This window comes from Struthio camelus, chromosome 16 (genome assembly GCF_040807025.1).
Source record: "Struthio camelus isolate bStrCam1 chromosome 16, bStrCam1.hap1, whole genome shotgun sequence".
NCBI lineage: Eukaryota > Metazoa > Chordata > Aves > Struthioniformes > Struthionidae > Struthio > Struthio camelus.
This window is the reverse complement of record NC_090957.1, coordinates 15,287,060-15,300,941: the sequence shown is the minus strand read 5'-3', so window position 1 is coordinate 15,300,941 and position 13,882 is coordinate 15,287,060. Positions and strand designations below refer to the sequence as shown.

Sequence of the window (13,882 nt, the reverse complement as noted above, 5' to 3'; positions counted from 1 at the left end):
CCTTCCTCCCAGGCTGGTGCTCTGCAGGAGAAGGAAGGGCGAGTCAGGAGCCTGCCCTGCCCGGGCGCCAGGCACACGCAGGACGGGCCTGCTCTCCTGGCCCCCCGTCGCGCTGCAAAGTGCCCGGGGAAGCAGGGCCCAGGCTCGCCGCAGCCCTGCGGGCCACCACTGCCCGGGGAGCCCTTGGCCCGGCACCGCGCTGGCACCCTTGTGCCTGGGGCGCCCGGCCCAGGAGCAGCAGCAGGAAACTAACCGGAGGGGGATTGGGATCCCCATTTTAAACATTTCCGGGAGAAATTTTCTCCTGTTTTTACACATTGGGCACCGGAAGCAGGAAAAGCCGGCGTGCACAGCCTGTCCCTGCAGGAGAGGCAGAGGCAGCGTTAGCGGGGCGCTGTGGCGGGCCCCCGGTCTGCGGGCACGGGGTCGGGCAAGGGCCTCCTACCTGGATGCAGCCGCGGTGGAACCAGGCCCCTCTGCACGCCGGGCACACCATGGTGGTGTAGGAGAGGCCGTCGTCCACGGGCTCCAGGCAGATGAGGCACGTTGTTTGCGCCTGGGGCCGTGCCGGCACTGCCTGCTGCGGGCGGTGCTCCCAGCAGAAGGAGCTGGGGGGAGCAGGGCAGAGAGGGCCGAGGTCAGGCAGGGCCACGGCCTGCCACGCTGCCGCAGAGGAGGGCCAAGCGGGCACGCACCAAGGAGGCCTCCGCGGCCGGGCTCTGGCAGCTGCCCGCAGGCATCGCTGCGGGGCAGGCTGCGCAGCTGCTCGGCCAGCGCTGTCGCGAGGGCGTCGAGGCCGGGAGGCTGCAGCGGCAGGGCCGGCGGCACTTACCGGAAGGGCGCAAAGAACTGGCTGACGCAGCCGTGCTCCGAGGCACAGGGCAGGTGGAAGCAGCGGCTGCAGCCCTTGCCCTGGCAGGCGATGGCGGCCCCGCGCTCGCCGCAAGCAAAGCAGCGCTGCAAAGAGCGCAGCAGACCCGTCAGCCCCAGGCAGCGCGCCTGCACGGCCAGCCCCACACCTCCAGCACAGGCCCAGGCACCTGGGCCCTGCTGCCTCTCGCCCCGTCCCGTCCCGCCCCGCCACCGCGCGCACGACGTCGCTGCCTAGGCTGCAGCCGCCGGGGAGCTCCCGGGAGCAGCAGCGCTGCCCACAACGGCTGCAGAACACCAGCACGTCTCACCGCGCCACAGGCTCAGCTCCCCAGAGCCTGCCTGCGCACCAACCTGCCCGTCCCTGGCACGTCCTCACCTTCTGCGCTGCGCTCTTTATTTTCCACTTGATGTCCACGGGCATGAACCCGCAGATGCCTTCTTGCCTGCTCCCGCGCTGGAAGAGCCAGCTGGCCAGGAACTGCAACGGGCCCAAGGGCAGCAGCTCAGCAGGACACTGAGGCAGGCAGCGTTGCTGGGGGAAAGGTGCCGGGAGGCGCAAGGCACACTCACCAGGCAGTTCTCATGGACGCAGAGCCCTCCTTTCTCGTGCTTCGGCCCACAGATGTCGGCGTTGGCGTCTGCCCGGCGGCACAGCATGCACGCTGGAGGGGAGAGAGCAAAGGCCAGCAGCACTGAGCACCCGGCCAGGGCCTGGGGACACGTCCCTGAGCGACTCCCGCAAGGCCCTGCTCTGTCCCGGCCCGGCCGGGGCCCGGGCAGCGCCGGAGCTGCTGCAAAGGTGCTCTGGGGTTGGCAGGGGACGGGCGCATGGCCCGGAGAGGGTGCCAGCAGGCGCCCGCGCCCAACCTGGGCGCCCCTTGCTCTGGGCCGCGGGCTGCAGGCAGCTGTGGGCATGGACACGGCGCCCTCACCCTGCTCCTGCGAGTCGGGAGCCTTCCGCTTCATGGCGGACGCAGGGCCAGTCGACGGAGCGCTCCGGAGAGTGCCGGCCACGCAGCGCCGGGGTTTCTCTTCCGCACGCTCCTCTGCTGACCCTGGGGGAGGAGCGGGACCAGGGTGAGTTTCCAGCACGGCGCCCCAGAGCCCCCCGGCACGGGCCCCCCCGGCTCCCGGGGCAGCCCCGCGCCAGCCCCTGCCTCCGGCCCTGCCCTCCTCTGCCCTCACCTCAGCACGTTGCTCGGAGCTGCTGCCTCCCAAGCGGGCACCGGCCAGAGGCGCCCAGCTCTTGTCAGCCTGCCTCGGGCCGCCGTGTCACAGAGCACCGCTGTGACCCAGGCGCTGCCGCGGGGCAAGCGCGCCGGCCAAACGGGGGCACGACAGCCTGCAGCTCCCTGCTGTGCGCTGGGACACGGCCACCGCCTCGCGACGGCCCGGGCAAAGGGCCCCGGTGGGGCCCGAGCCCTTGGCTAGCCAGGCAGAGAGGCAGGTTGCTCTTGCAGCCTGCCCCGCTGGTGCCCAGGCTGCCGCTGGGGGCTCCCTCCGGGCCTGAGCCAGGCTCCAGAGAAGCCCCGAGCGCTGCAGGTTGGCAGGCACCTCTGGAGACCATCAGAGGCCAACCCCGCCACTGCTCAAGCAGGGTCATCGAGAGCGCATTGCCCAGGCTCGCGTCCGGGCGGCTTTTGAATATCTCCAGGGAAGGAGACTCCGCAGCCTCTGCGGGCAACCTGTGCCAGTGCTCAGTCAGCCGCACAGGACAGAAGTTCTTCCTCAGGTTCTGGCGGAACTCGGTGGGTTTCAGTTAGTGTCCGTTGCCTCTTGTCCTGTCGCTGGGCACCACGGAGAAGAGTCTGGCGCCGTCCTCTTGACAGCCTCCCTTCAGCTACTTGTAGGCAGGGAGGAGATGCCCGGTCAGTCTTGTCTTCTGCAGGCTCAAGAGGCCCGGCTCTGTGAGCCTTTCTTCATGGGAGAGATGCTCCCGTCCCCTCGCCATCTTGGTAGCCCTCCGCTGCACTCTCTGCAGTAGTGGCATGTCTCTCTAGTAGTGCAGTGGGGAGCCCCCAATGGGACACAGTACTCGAGACGTGGCCTCAGCAGGGCTGAGGAGAGGGGCAGCATCACCTCCCTCCTCCTGCTGGCAACCCTCTTCCTAATGCCGCGCCAGATACCGTTGGCCCTCCTGGCCACAAGGGCACGTTGCTGGCTCATGCTGAGCTTGTCGCCCACCAGGACAGCCAGGTCCTTCTCTAGCAGAGCTGCTTTCCAGCAGGTCAACCCCCAACGGGTCCTGGGGCAGGGCAGCTATCGCTCCCTAGAGGCAGGACCCTGCACTTCACCTTTGTTGGACTCGAGGAGGTTGCTCTGCGCCCAACTCTCCAGCCTGTCCACGTCCCTCTGAAGGGCAGCACAGCCTTCTGGTGCCTCAGCCACTCCTCCCACTTTAACGTCAGCAGCAAACTTCATCCGTCCCGTCATCCAGGTCACTGAAGAACACGTGGAACAAGACTGGAGCCAGCACCGAGCCCTGGGCCACACCGCTAGCTACAGGCCTCCAACTAGACTCTGTGCCACTGCTCGCAACCCTCGGAGCTCTGCCGTTCAGCCAGCTCTCGATCCACCTCACTGCCCGCTCAGCTAACCCCCGCTTGCAGAGCTTACCTCTGAGGATGGCGTGGGAGACTGTGTGGGAAGCCTTGCTGAAGGCAAGGGAGACCACATCCACTGCTCTGCCCTCAGCTAGGCAGCCACGCACTCGAGCGGAGAAGGCTATTGGACTGGCGAAGGCTCATTTCCCCTTGGGGACTCCTGGCTGACTGCTCCTCATCACCACCACCTCCTTCCCATGCTTGGGAATGGTCTCCTGCTGCAGCAGGAGCTGCCTCAGCTCCGCCGCAGGCCTCGAGGGCAGGCTGAGTAGCCCCTAGTTCCCCGGCTGCTGCTGCTTGCTTTTTTGGAAGGCTACAGTGACAGCGGCTTTCTTCCAGGCCTCAGGCACCTCTCGTCATCGCCAGGAGCTTTGCAGGGTGCTTCAGAGTGGCCTTGCCATGACACCTGGCTGCTCCCTCAGCGCTCACGGCTGTATGCTAGCAGGGCCCATGGACTTGCGGGTGGCCAGTTTGCTCAGGTGATCCCTAACGGCATCCTCCTCCACCGAGGGAAAGTCTCCCTTTCTGCAGACTTTCTTGCTGCTCTCTCCAAGGAGAAAGGTGCCTTGGGGACTGCGTGGCCCAAGACAGTGGCCAGAGAAAGGGGAGGCTTCAGCATCAGAAATCTCCGCTCTTCCCCTTGCAAAGCCACCAAGCTTGCCCGCCTCCTCAGCGGCCTTCCCTCCTTCTCAGCCCACTTTGCCTCCTGCGGCCACCAGGGCCGGACGCACATGGCCAAGCTGCTTGCCCCGTGGCCAAGGCCTGCGCGGAGCAAGGAAGGTCTTGGGCAAGGGGTTGCCCAGAGGCGCAGACAACACAGCCCCACTGCTCCCACGCCCACCAGCAGCCCCCCCAGCAAGGAAAAGCAGGAGCAAGGAAGGCAAGGGGCACCAGGCAGGGCGGTGGAGAGCAGCTGAGAGTTTTATTCTGGGCGCTGGGTGCTGCTGCCATTGCTTGGGGCTGGCCCGCGGCTCGGGCGGCGGAGCCTTCAGGGCCGGCGGTAAGGATTTTGGGAGCGGCGGGACGTCCTGGAGCGGCTTGGCCTTCGCTCTGGGCCCGTCTGGCGTGTGGGGCTGCGGGTGTCGGGAGGCGCGGAGCTGGAGGATGACGCCGGTTGTGGCTGGCTGTTTGTGGTGGGGCGGTCCAGCTGTGAGTGCGCACTGGAGGCTGTAAGGGGAGGCAGAAGGTCAGCAGCACGGCCCCACGCCCCGCGGCACGGGCCTGGAGAGCCGCGAGCGGCGCCGCCAGCCCTCCCGCGGGCAGAGACGCACGGGCAGCCGTGGCCTGAGCACCCACTGCCCGGCCTTGCCTGGCCCCTGGCCCCTTTGCCTCTTACCGGGGCCCAGGCCGGCACACTCGTCGCATTCCCAGCTTGCGGTGCCGTCTGCCAAGGCCAAGCAGCGCCGATGGGCCCCTCTGGAGGCGCAGGAGGAGCACAGCAGCAGCTCCCAGGGCCTGGCGAAGCAAAGGGGTTGTTGGCGGTGGCAGCCGGGGCTGGCCCTGAGGCCAGCAAGGCCAGCAAGGGGCAAGGGGCCGGAGGACGGCAGCGGCCAGCACAGCTCTTGTGGCAAGTGCCTGCTGGCAGGGCCCCCGGGCAGGCGCCGAGCCCGCGCCGAGCCCCAGCAGCACCCGGCAGCGCTTGCAGGAGCCCTTGGGCAGCGCTAGCAGCGGGCAGCCCTCCTGCCCTGGCAGCTGGGCGGCCCCCTGCCCAAGGGCTCCCCCTTTCCCTCTGCCCCAGCCCCACCAGCGGGTCGGGCCCTCCACCTCCTCGCAGCCCCTGCTGACACCGACACGAGGGCGTCTGCTGCCGCCCCGGCAGCTGCACAATCGCCGCTTTGCTGACGTACCCCGTTGGCTCTGCCTGCTCCCTGCCTCGCGGGTGAAGGCAGTGGGTGGCATCGCAGCGGCTGTGCCGCTGGTACAAATGGCGGTAGCGCCCGCCTTCCTCCCAGGCTGGTGCTCTGCAGGAGAAGGAAGGGCGAGTCAGGAGCCTGCCCTGCCCGGGCGCCAGGCACACGCAGGACGGGCCTGCTCTCCTGGCCCCCCGTCGCGCTGCAAAGTGCCCGGGGAAGCAGGGCCCAGGCTCGCCGCAGCCCTGCGGGCCACCACTGCCCGGGGAGCCCTTGGCCCGGCACCGCGCTGGCACCCTTGTGCCTGGGGCGCCCGGCCCAGGAGCAGCAGCAGGAAACTAACCGGAGGGGGATTGGGATCCCCATTTTAAACATTTCCGGGAGAAATTTTCTCCTGTTTTTACACATTGGGCACCGGAAGCAGGAAAAGCCGGCGTGCACAGCCTGTCCCTGCAGGAGAGGCAGAGGCAGCGTTAGCGGGGCGCTGTGGCGGGCCCCCGGTCTGCGGGCACGGGGTCGGGCAAGGGCCTCCTACCTGGATGCAGCCGCGGTGGAACCAGGCCCCTCTGCACGCCGGGCACACCATGGTGGTGTAGGAGAGGCCGTCGTCCACGGGCTCCAGGCAGATGAGGCACGTTGTTTGCGCCTGGGGCCGTGCCGGCACTGCCTGCTGCGGGCGGTGCTCCCAGCAGAAGGAGCTGGGGGGAGCAGGGCAGAGAGGGCCGAGGTCAGGCAGGGCCACGGCCTGCCACGCTGCCGCAGAGGAGGGCCAAGCGGGCACCAAGGAGGCCTCCGCGACCGGGCTCTGGCAGCTGCCCGCAGGCATCGCTGCGGGGCAGGCTGCGCAGCTGCTCGGCCAGCGCTGTCGCGAGGGCGTCGAGGCCGGGAGGCTGCAGCGGCAGGGCCGGCGGCACTTACCGGAAGGGCGCAAAGAACTGGGTGACGCAGCCGTGCTCCGAGGCACAGGGCAGGTGGAAGCAGCGGCTGCAGCCCTTGCCCTGGCAGGCGATGGCGGCCCCGCGCTCGCCGCAAGCAAAGCAGCGCTGCAAAGGGCGCAGCAGACCCGTCAGCCCCAGGCAGCGCGCCTGCACGGCCAGCCCCACACCTCCAGCACAGGCCCAGGCACCTGGGCCCTGCTGCCTCTCGCCCCGTCCCGTCCCGCCCCGCCACCGCGCGCACGACGTCGCTGCCTAGGCTGCAGCCGCCGGGGAGCTCCCGGGAGCAGCAGCGCTGCCCACAATGGCTGCAGAACACCAGCACGTCTCACCGCGCCACAGGCTCAGCTCCCCAGAGCCTGCCTGCGCACCAACCTGCCCGTCCCTGGCACGTCCTCACCTTCTGCGCTGCGCTCTTTATTTTCCACTTGATGTCCACGGGCATGAACCCGCAGATGCCTTCTTGCCTGCTCCCGCGCTGGAAGAGCCAGCTGGCCAGGAACTGCAACGGGCCCAAGGGCAGCAGCTCAGCAGGACACTGAGGCAGGCAGCGTTGCTGGGGGAAAGGTGCCGGGAGGCGCAAGGCACACTCACCAGGCAGTTCTCATGGACGCAGAGCCCTCCTTTCTCGTGCTTCGGCCCACAGATGTCGGCGTTGGCGTCTGCCCGGCGGCACAGCATGCACGCTGGAGGGGAGAGAGCAAAGGCCAGCAGCACTGAGCACCCGGCCAGGGCCTGGGGACACGTCCCTGAGCGACTCCCGCAAGGCCCTGCTCTGTCCCGGCCCGGCCGGGGCCCGGGCAGCGCCGGAGCTGCTGCAAAGGTGCTCTGGGGTTGGCAGGGGACGGGCGCATGGCCCGGAGAGGGTGCCAGCAGGCGCCCGCGCCCAACCTGGGCGCCCCTTGCTCTGGGCCGCGGGCTGCAGGCAGCTGTGGGCATGGACACGGCGCCCTCACCCTGCTCCTGCGAGTCGGGAGCCTTCCGCTTCATGGCGGACGCAGGGCCAGTCGACGGAGCGCTCCGGAGAGTGCCGGCCACGCAGCGCCGGGGTTTCTCTTCCGCACGCTCCTCTGCTGACCCTGGGGGAGGAGCGGGACCAGGGTGAGTTTCCAGCACGGCGCCCCAGAGCCCCCCGGCACGGGCCCCCCCGGCTCCCGGGGCAGCCCCGCGCCAGCCCCTGCCTCCGGCCCTGCCCTCCTCTGCCCTCACCTCAGCACGTTGCTCGGAGCTGCTGCCTCCCAAGCGGGCACCGGCCAGAGGCGCCCAGCTCTTGTCAGCCTGCCTCGGGCCGCCGTGTCACAGAGCACCGCTGTGACCCAGGCGCTGCCGCGGGGCAAGCGCGCCGGCCAAACGGGGGCATGACAGCCTGCAGCTCCCTGCTGTGCGCTGGGACACGGCCACCGCCTCGCGACGGCCCGGGCAAAGGGCCCCGGTGGGGCCCGAGCCCTTGGCTAGCCAGGCAGAGAGGCAGGTTGCTCTTGCAGCCTGCCCCGCTGGTGCCCAGGCTGCCGCTGGGGGCTCCCTCCGGGCCTGAGCCAGGCTCCAGAGAAGCCCCGAGTGCTGCAGGTTGGCAGGCACCTCTGGAGACCATCAGAGGCCAACCCCGCCACTGCTCAAGCAGGGTCATCGAGAGCGCATTGCCCAGGCTCGCGTCCGGGCGGCTTTTGAATATCTCCAGGGAAGGAGACTCCGCAGCCTCTGCGGGCAACCTGTGCCAGTGCTGAGTCAGCCGCACAGGACAGAAGTTCTTCCTCAGGTTCTGGCGGAACTCGGTGGGTTTCAGTTAGTGTCCGTTGCCTCTTGTCCTGTCGCTGGGCACCACGGAGAAGAGTCTGGCGCCGTCCTCTTGACAGCCTCCCTTCAGCTACTTGTAGGCAGGGAGGAGATGCCCGGTCAGTCTTGTCTTCTGCAGGCTCAAGAGGCCCAGCTCTGTGAGCCTTTCTTCATGGGAGAGATGCTCCCGTCCCCTCGCCATCTTGGTAGCCCTCCGCTGCACTCTCTGCAGTAGTGGCATGTCTCTCTAGTAGTGCAGTGGGGAGCCCCCAATGGGACACAGTACTCGAGACGTGGCCTCAGCAGGGCTGAGGAGAGGGGCAGCATCACCTCCCTCCTCCTGCTGGCAACCCTCTTCCTAATGCCGCGCCAGATACCGTTGGCCCTCCTGGCCACAAGGGCACGTTGTTGGCTCATGCTGAGCTTGTCGCCCACCAGGACAGCCAGGTCCTTCTCTAGCAGAGCTGCTTTCCAGCAGGTCAACCCCCAACGGGTCCTGGGGCAGGGCAGCTATCGCTCCCTAGAGGCAGGACCCTGCACTTCACCTTTGTTGGACTCGAGGAGGTTGCTCTGCGCCCAACTCTCCAGCCTGTCCACGTCCCTCTGAAGGGCAGCACAGCCTTCTGGTGCCTCAGCCACTCCTCCCACTTTAACGTCAGCAGCAAACTTCATCCGTCCCGTCATCCAGGTCACTGAAGAACACGTGGAACAAGACTGGAGCCAGCACCGAGCCCTGGGCCACACCGCTAGCTACAGGCCTCCAACTAGACTCTGTGCCACTGCTCGCAACCCTCGGAGCTCTGCCGTTCAGCCAGCTCTCGATCCACCTCACTGCCCGCTCAGCTAACCCCCGCTTGCAGAGCTTACCTCTGAGGATGGCGTGGGAGACTGTGTGGGAAGCCTTGCTGAAGGCAAGGGAGACCACATCCACTGCTCTGCCCTCAGCTAGGCAGCCACGCACTCGAGCGGAGAAAGCTATTGGACTGGCGAAGGCTCATTTCCCCTTGGGGACTCCTGGCTGACTGCTCCTCATCACCACCACCTCCTTCCCATGCTTGGGAATGGTCTCCTGCTGCAGCAGGAGCTGCCTCAGCTCCGCCGCAGGCCTCGAGGGCAGGCTGAGTAGCCTCTAGTTCCCCGGCTGCTGCTGCTTGCTTTTTTGGAAGGCTACAGCGACAGCGGCTTTCTTCCAGGCCTCAGGCACCTCTCGTCATCGCCAGGAGCTTTGCAGGGTGCTTCAGAGTGGCCTTGCCATGACACCTGGCTGCTCCCTCAGCGCTCACGGCTGTATGCTAGCAGGGCCCATGGACTTGCGGGTGGCCAGTTTGCTCAGGTGATCCCTAACGGCATCCTCCTCCACCGAGGGAAAGTCTCCCTTTCTGCAGACTTTCTTGCTGCTCTCTCCAAGGAGAAAGGTGCCTTGGGGACTGCGTGGCCCAAGACAGTGGCCAGAGAAAGGGGAGGCTTCAGCATCAGAAATCTCCGCTCTTCCCCTTGCAAAGCCACCAAGCTTGCCTGCCTCCTCAGCGGCCTTCCCTCCTTCTCAGCCCACTTTGCCTCCTGCGGCCACCAGGGCCGGACGCACACGGCCAAGCTGCTTGCCCCGTGGCCAAGGCCTGCGCGGAGCAAGGAAGGTCTTGGGCAAGGGGTTGCCCAGAGGCGCAGACAACACAGCCCCACTGCTCCCACGCCCACCAGCAGCCCCCCCAGCAAGGCAAAGCAGGAGCAAGGAAGGCAAGGGGCACCAGGCAGGGCGGTGGAGAGCAGCTGAGAGTTTTATTCTGGGCGCTGGGTGCTGCTGCCATTGCTTGGGGCTGGCCCGCGGCTCGGGCGGCGGAGCCTTCAGGGCCGGCGGTAAGGATTTTGGGAGCGGCGGGACGTCCTGGAGCGGCTTGGCCTTCGCTCTGGGCCCGTCTGGCGTGTGGGGCTGCGGGTGTCGGGAGGCGCGGAGCTGGAGGATGACGCCGGTTGTGGCTGGCTGTTTGTGGTGGGGCGGTCCAGCTGTGAGTGCGCACTGGAGGCTGTAAGGGGAGGCAGAAGGTCAGCAGCACGGCCCCACGCCCCGCGGCACGGGCCTGGAGAGCCGCGAGCGGCGCCGCCAGCCCTCCCGCGGGCAGAGACGCACGGGCAGCCGTGGCCTGAGCACCCACTGCCCGGCCTTGCCTGGCCCCTGGCCCCTTTGCCTCTTACCGGGGCCCAGGCCGGCACACTCGTCGCATTCCCAGCTTGCGGTGCCGTCTGCCAAGGCCAAGCAGCGCCGATGGGCCCCTCTGGAGGCGCAGGAGGAGCACAGCAGCAGCTCCCAGGGCCTGGCGAAGCAAAGGGGTTGTTGGCGGTGGCAGCCGGGGCTGGCCCTGAGGCCAGCAAGGCCAGCAAGGGGCAAGGGGCCGGAGGACGGCAGCGGCCAGCACAGCTCTTGTGGCAAGTGCCTGCTGGCAGGGCCCCCGGGCAGGCGCCGAGCCCGCGCCGAGCCCCAGCAGCACCCGGCAGCGCTTGCAGGAGCCCTTGGGCAGCGCTAGCAGCGGGCAGCCCTCCTGCCCTGGCAGCTGGGCGGCCCCCTGCCCAAGGGCTCCCCCTTTCCCTCTGCCCCAGCCCCACCAGCGGGTCGGGCCCTCCACCTCCTCGCAGCCCCTGCTGACACCGACACGAGGGCGTCTGCTGCCGCCCCGGCAGCTGCACAATCGCCGCTTTGCTGACGTACCCCGTTGGCTCTGCCTGCTCCCTGCCTCGCGGGTGAAGGCAGTGGGTGGCATCGCAGCGGCTGTGCCGCTGGTACAAATGGCGGTAGCGCCCGCCTTCCTCCCAGGCTGGTGCTCTGCAGGAGAAGGAAGGGCGAGTCAGGAGCCTGCCCTGCCCGGGCGCCAGGCACACGCAGGACGGGCCTGCTCTCCTGGCCCCCCGTCGCGCTGCAAAGTGCCCGGGGAAGCAGGGCCCAGGCTCGCCGCAGCCCTGCGGGCCACCACTGCCCGGGGAGCCCTTGGCCCGGCACCGCGCTGGCACCCTTGTGCCTGGGGCGCCCGGCCCAGGAGCAGCAGCAGGAAACTAACCGGAGGGGGATTGGGATCCCCATTTTAAACATTTCCGGGAGAAATTTTCTCCTGTTTTTACACATTGGGCACCGGAAGCAGGAAAAGCCGGCGTGCACAGCCTGTCCCTGCAGGAGAGGCAGAGGCAGCGTTAGCGGGGCGCTGTGGCGGGCCCCCGGTCTGCGGGCACGGGGTCGGGCAAGGGCCTCCTACCTGGATGCAGCCGCGGTGGAACCAGGCCCCTCTGCACGCCGGGCACACCATGGTGGTGTAGGAGAGGCCGTCGTCCACGGGCTCCAGGCAGATGAGGCACGTTGTTTGCGCCTGGGGCCGTGCCGGCACTGCCTGCTGCGGGCGGTGCTCCCAGCAGAAGGAGCTGGGGGGAGCAGGGCAGAGAGGGCCGAGGTCAGGCAGGGCCACGGCCTGCCACGCTGCCGCAGAGGAGGGCCAAGCGGGCACCAAGGAGGCCTCCGCGACCGGGCTCTGGCAACTGCCCGCAGGCATCGCTGCGGGGCAGGCTGCGCAGCTGCTCGGCCAGCGCTGTCGCGAGGGCGTCGAGGCCGGGAGGCTGCAGCGGCAGGGCCGGCGGCACTTACCGGAAGGGCGCAAAGAACTGGCTGACGCAGCCGTGCTCCGAGGCACAGGGCAGGTGGAAGCAGCGGCTGCAGCCCTTGCCCTGGCAGGCGATGGCGGCCCCGCGCTCGCCGCAAGCAAAGCAGCGCTGCAAAGGGCGCAGCAGACCCGTCAGCCCCAGGCAGCGCGCCTGCACGGCCAGCCCCACACCTCCAGCACAGGCCCAGGCACCTGGGCCCTGCTGCCTCTCGTCCCGTCCCGTCCCGCCCCGCCACCGCGCGCACGACGTCGCTGCCTAGGCTGCAGCCGCCGGGGAGCTCCCGGGAGCAGCAGCGCTGCCCACAATGGCTGCAGAACACCAGCACGTCTCACCGCGCCACAGGCTCAGCTCCCCAGAGCCTGCCTGCGCACCAACCTGCCCGTCCCTGGCACGTCCTCACCTTCTGCGCTGCGCTCTTTATTTTCCACTTGATGTCCACGGGCATGAACCCGCAGATGCCTTCTTGCCTGCTCCCGCGCTGGAAGAGCCAGCTGGCCAGGAACTGCAACGGGCCCAAGGGCAGCAGCTCAGCAGGACACTGAGGCAGGCAGCGTTGCTGGGGGAAAGGTGCCGGGAGGCGCAAGGCACACTCACCAGGCAGTTCTCATGGACGCAGAGCCCTCCTTTCTCGTGCTTCGGCCCACAGATGTCGGCGTTGGCGTCTGCCCGGCGGCACAGCATGCACGCTGGAGGGGAGAGAGCAAAGGCCAGCAGCACTGAGCACCCGGCCAGGGCCTGGGGACACGTCCCTGAGCGACTCCCGCAAGGCCCTGCTCTGTCCCGGCCCGGCCGGGGCCCGGGCAGCGCCGGAGCTGCTGCAAAGGTGCTCTGGGGTTGGCAGGGGACGGGCGCATGGCCCGGAGAGGGTGCCAGCAGGCGCCCGCGCCCAACCTGGGCGCCCCTTGCTCTGGGCCGCGGGCTGCAGGCAGCTGTGGGCATGGACACGGCGCCCTCACCCTGCTCCTGCGAGTCGGGAGCCTTCCGCTTCATGGCGGACGCAGGGCCAGTCGACGGAGCGCTCCGGAGAGTGCCGGCCACGCAGCGCCGGGGTTTCTCTTCCGCACGCTCCTCTGCTGACCCTGGGGGAGGAGCGGGACCAGGGTGAGTTTCCAGCACGGCGCCCCAGAGCCCCCCGGCACGGGCCCCCCCGGCTCCCGGGGCAGCCCCGCGCCAGCCCCTGCCTCCGGCCCTGCCCTCCTCTGCCCTCACCTCAGCACGTTGCTCGGAGCTGCTGCCTCCCAAGCGGGCACCGGCCAGAGGCGCCCAGCTCTTGTCAGCCTGCCTCGGGCCGCCGTGTCACAGAGCACCGCTGTGACCCAGGCGCTGCCGCGGGGCAAGCGCGCCGGCCAAACGGGGGCATGACAGCCTGCAGCTCCCTGCTGTGCGCTGGGACACGGCCACCGCCTCGCGACGGCCCGGGCAAAGGGCCCCGGTGGGGCCCGAGCCCTTGGCTAGCCAGGCAGAGAGGCAGGTTGCTCTTGCAGCCTGCCCCGCTGGTGCCCAGGCTGCCGCTGGGGGCTCCCTCCGGGCCTGAGCCAGGCTCCAGAGAAGCCCCGAGTGCTGCAGGTTGGCAGGCACCTCTGGAGACCATCAGAGGCCAACCCCGCCACTGCTCAAGCAGGGTCATCGAGAGCGCATTGCCCAGGCTCGCGTCCGGGCGGCTTTTGAATATCTCCAGGGAAGGAGACTCCGCAGCCTCTGCGGGCAACCTGTGCCAGTGCTGAGTCAGCCGCACAGGACAGAAGTTCTTCCTCAGGTTCTGGCGGAACTCGGTGGGTTTCAGTTAGTGTCCGTTGCCTCTTGTCCTGTCGCTGGGCACCACGGAGAAGAGTCTGGCGCCGTCCTCTTGACAGCCTCCCTTCAGCTACTTGTAGGCAGGGAGGAGATGCCCGGTCAGTCTTGTCTTCTGCAGGCTCAAGAGGCCCAGCTCTGTGAGCCTTTCTTCATGGGAGAGATGCTCCCGTCCCCTCGCCATCTTGGTAGCCCTCCGCTGCACTCTCTGCAGTAGTGGCATGTCTCTCTAGTAGTGCAGTGGGGAGCCCCCAATGGGACACAGTACTCGAGACGTGGCCTCAGCAGGGCTGAGGAGAGGGGCAGCATCACCTCCCTCCTCCTGCTGGCAACCCTCTTCCTAATGCCGCGCCAGATACCGTTGGCCCTCCTGGCCACAAGGGCACGTTGTTGGCTCATGCTGAGCTTGTCGCCCACC

The 13,882-nt window shown here is 68.5% G+C and overlaps 3 protein-coding genes across 3 annotated transcripts; all 3 read right to left on the bottom strand.

Annotated features, from left to right (window-relative positions):
• Nucleotides 1–828: 828 nt before the first annotated feature.
• Nucleotides 829–1,903, bottom strand: LOC138061323 (PHD finger protein 7-like). The gene is made up of 4 exons (XM_068910568.1): nt 1,806–1,903; nt 1,444–1,535; nt 1,250–1,351; nt 829–957 (listed from the first exon to the last, which is right to left on the bottom strand). Exons 1-4 carry the CDS (start codon nt 1,837–1,839, stop codon nt 829–831), a joined length of 357 nt encoding a protein of 118 aa, XP_068766669.1. The 5' UTR covers nt 1,840–1,903.
• Nucleotides 1,904–4,464: 2,561 nt separating this feature from the next.
• Nucleotides 4,465–8,718, bottom strand: LOC138061322 (PHD finger protein 7-like). Its single transcript, XM_068910567.1, has 10 exons — nt 8,580–8,718; nt 7,218–7,340; nt 6,856–6,947; nt 6,662–6,763; nt 6,245–6,369; nt 5,862–6,024; nt 5,670–5,776; nt 5,324–5,437; nt 4,813–4,931; nt 4,465–4,643 (listed from the first exon to the last, which is right to left on the bottom strand). Exons 1-10 carry the CDS (start codon nt 8,716–8,718, stop codon nt 4,465–4,467), a joined length of 1,263 nt encoding a protein of 420 aa, XP_068766668.1.
• A 1,074-nt stretch (nt 8,719–9,792) lies between these two features.
• LOC138061314 (PHD finger protein 7-like) lies at nt 9,793–12,723 on the bottom strand. The gene is made up of 9 exons (XM_068910553.1): nt 12,630–12,723; nt 12,268–12,359; nt 12,074–12,175; nt 11,657–11,781; nt 11,274–11,436; nt 11,082–11,188; nt 10,736–10,849; nt 10,225–10,343; nt 9,793–10,055 (listed from the first exon to the last, which is right to left on the bottom strand). The coding sequence occupies exons 1-9, from the start codon at nt 12,661–12,663 to the stop codon at nt 9,877–9,879; spliced, it is 1,035 nt and encodes a 344-aa protein (XP_068766654.1). The 5' UTR covers nt 12,664–12,723; the 3' UTR covers nt 9,793–9,876.
• Between the last annotated feature and the right edge of the window lie 1,159 nt (nt 12,724–13,882).

Coding starts and splice junctions, on each gene's coding strand:
- LOC138061323 (XM_068910568.1), bottom strand. CDS start 1,839: ATGAAGCGGAAGGCTCCCGACTCGCAGGAGCAGG. Junction 1,536..1,805: donor TCCCGACTCGCAGGAGCAGG/GTGAGGGCGCCG, acceptor TCTCCCCTCCAG/CGTGCATGCTGTGCCGCCGG. Junction 1,352..1,443: donor GCGTCCATGAGAACTGCCTG/GTGAGTGTGCCT, acceptor GGCCCGTTGCAG/TTCCTGGCCAGCTGGCTCTT.
- LOC138061322 (XM_068910567.1), bottom strand. CDS start 8,718: ATGACGGGACGGATGAAGTTTGCTGCTGACGTTAAAGTGGGAGGAGTG. Junction 6,948..7,217: donor TCCCGACTCGCAGGAGCAGG/GTGAGGGCGCCG, acceptor TCTCCCCTCCAG/CGTGCATGCTGTGCCGCCGG. Junction 5,777..5,861: donor TCCACCGCGGCTGCATCCAG/GTAGGAGGCCCT, acceptor CCTCTCCTGCAG/GGACAGGCTGTGCACGCCGG.
- LOC138061314 (XM_068910553.1), bottom strand. CDS start 12,663: ATGAAGCGGAAGGCTCCCGACTCGCAGGAGCAGG. Junction 11,437..11,656: donor CAGTTCTTTGCGCCCTTCCG/GTAAGTGCCGCC, acceptor TGCTCCCCCCAG/CTCCTTCTGCTGGGAGCACC. Junction 10,056..10,224: donor GTGTGCCGGCCTGGGCCCCG/GTAAGAGGCAAA, acceptor CTCCCCTTACAG/CCTCCAGTGCGCACTCACAG.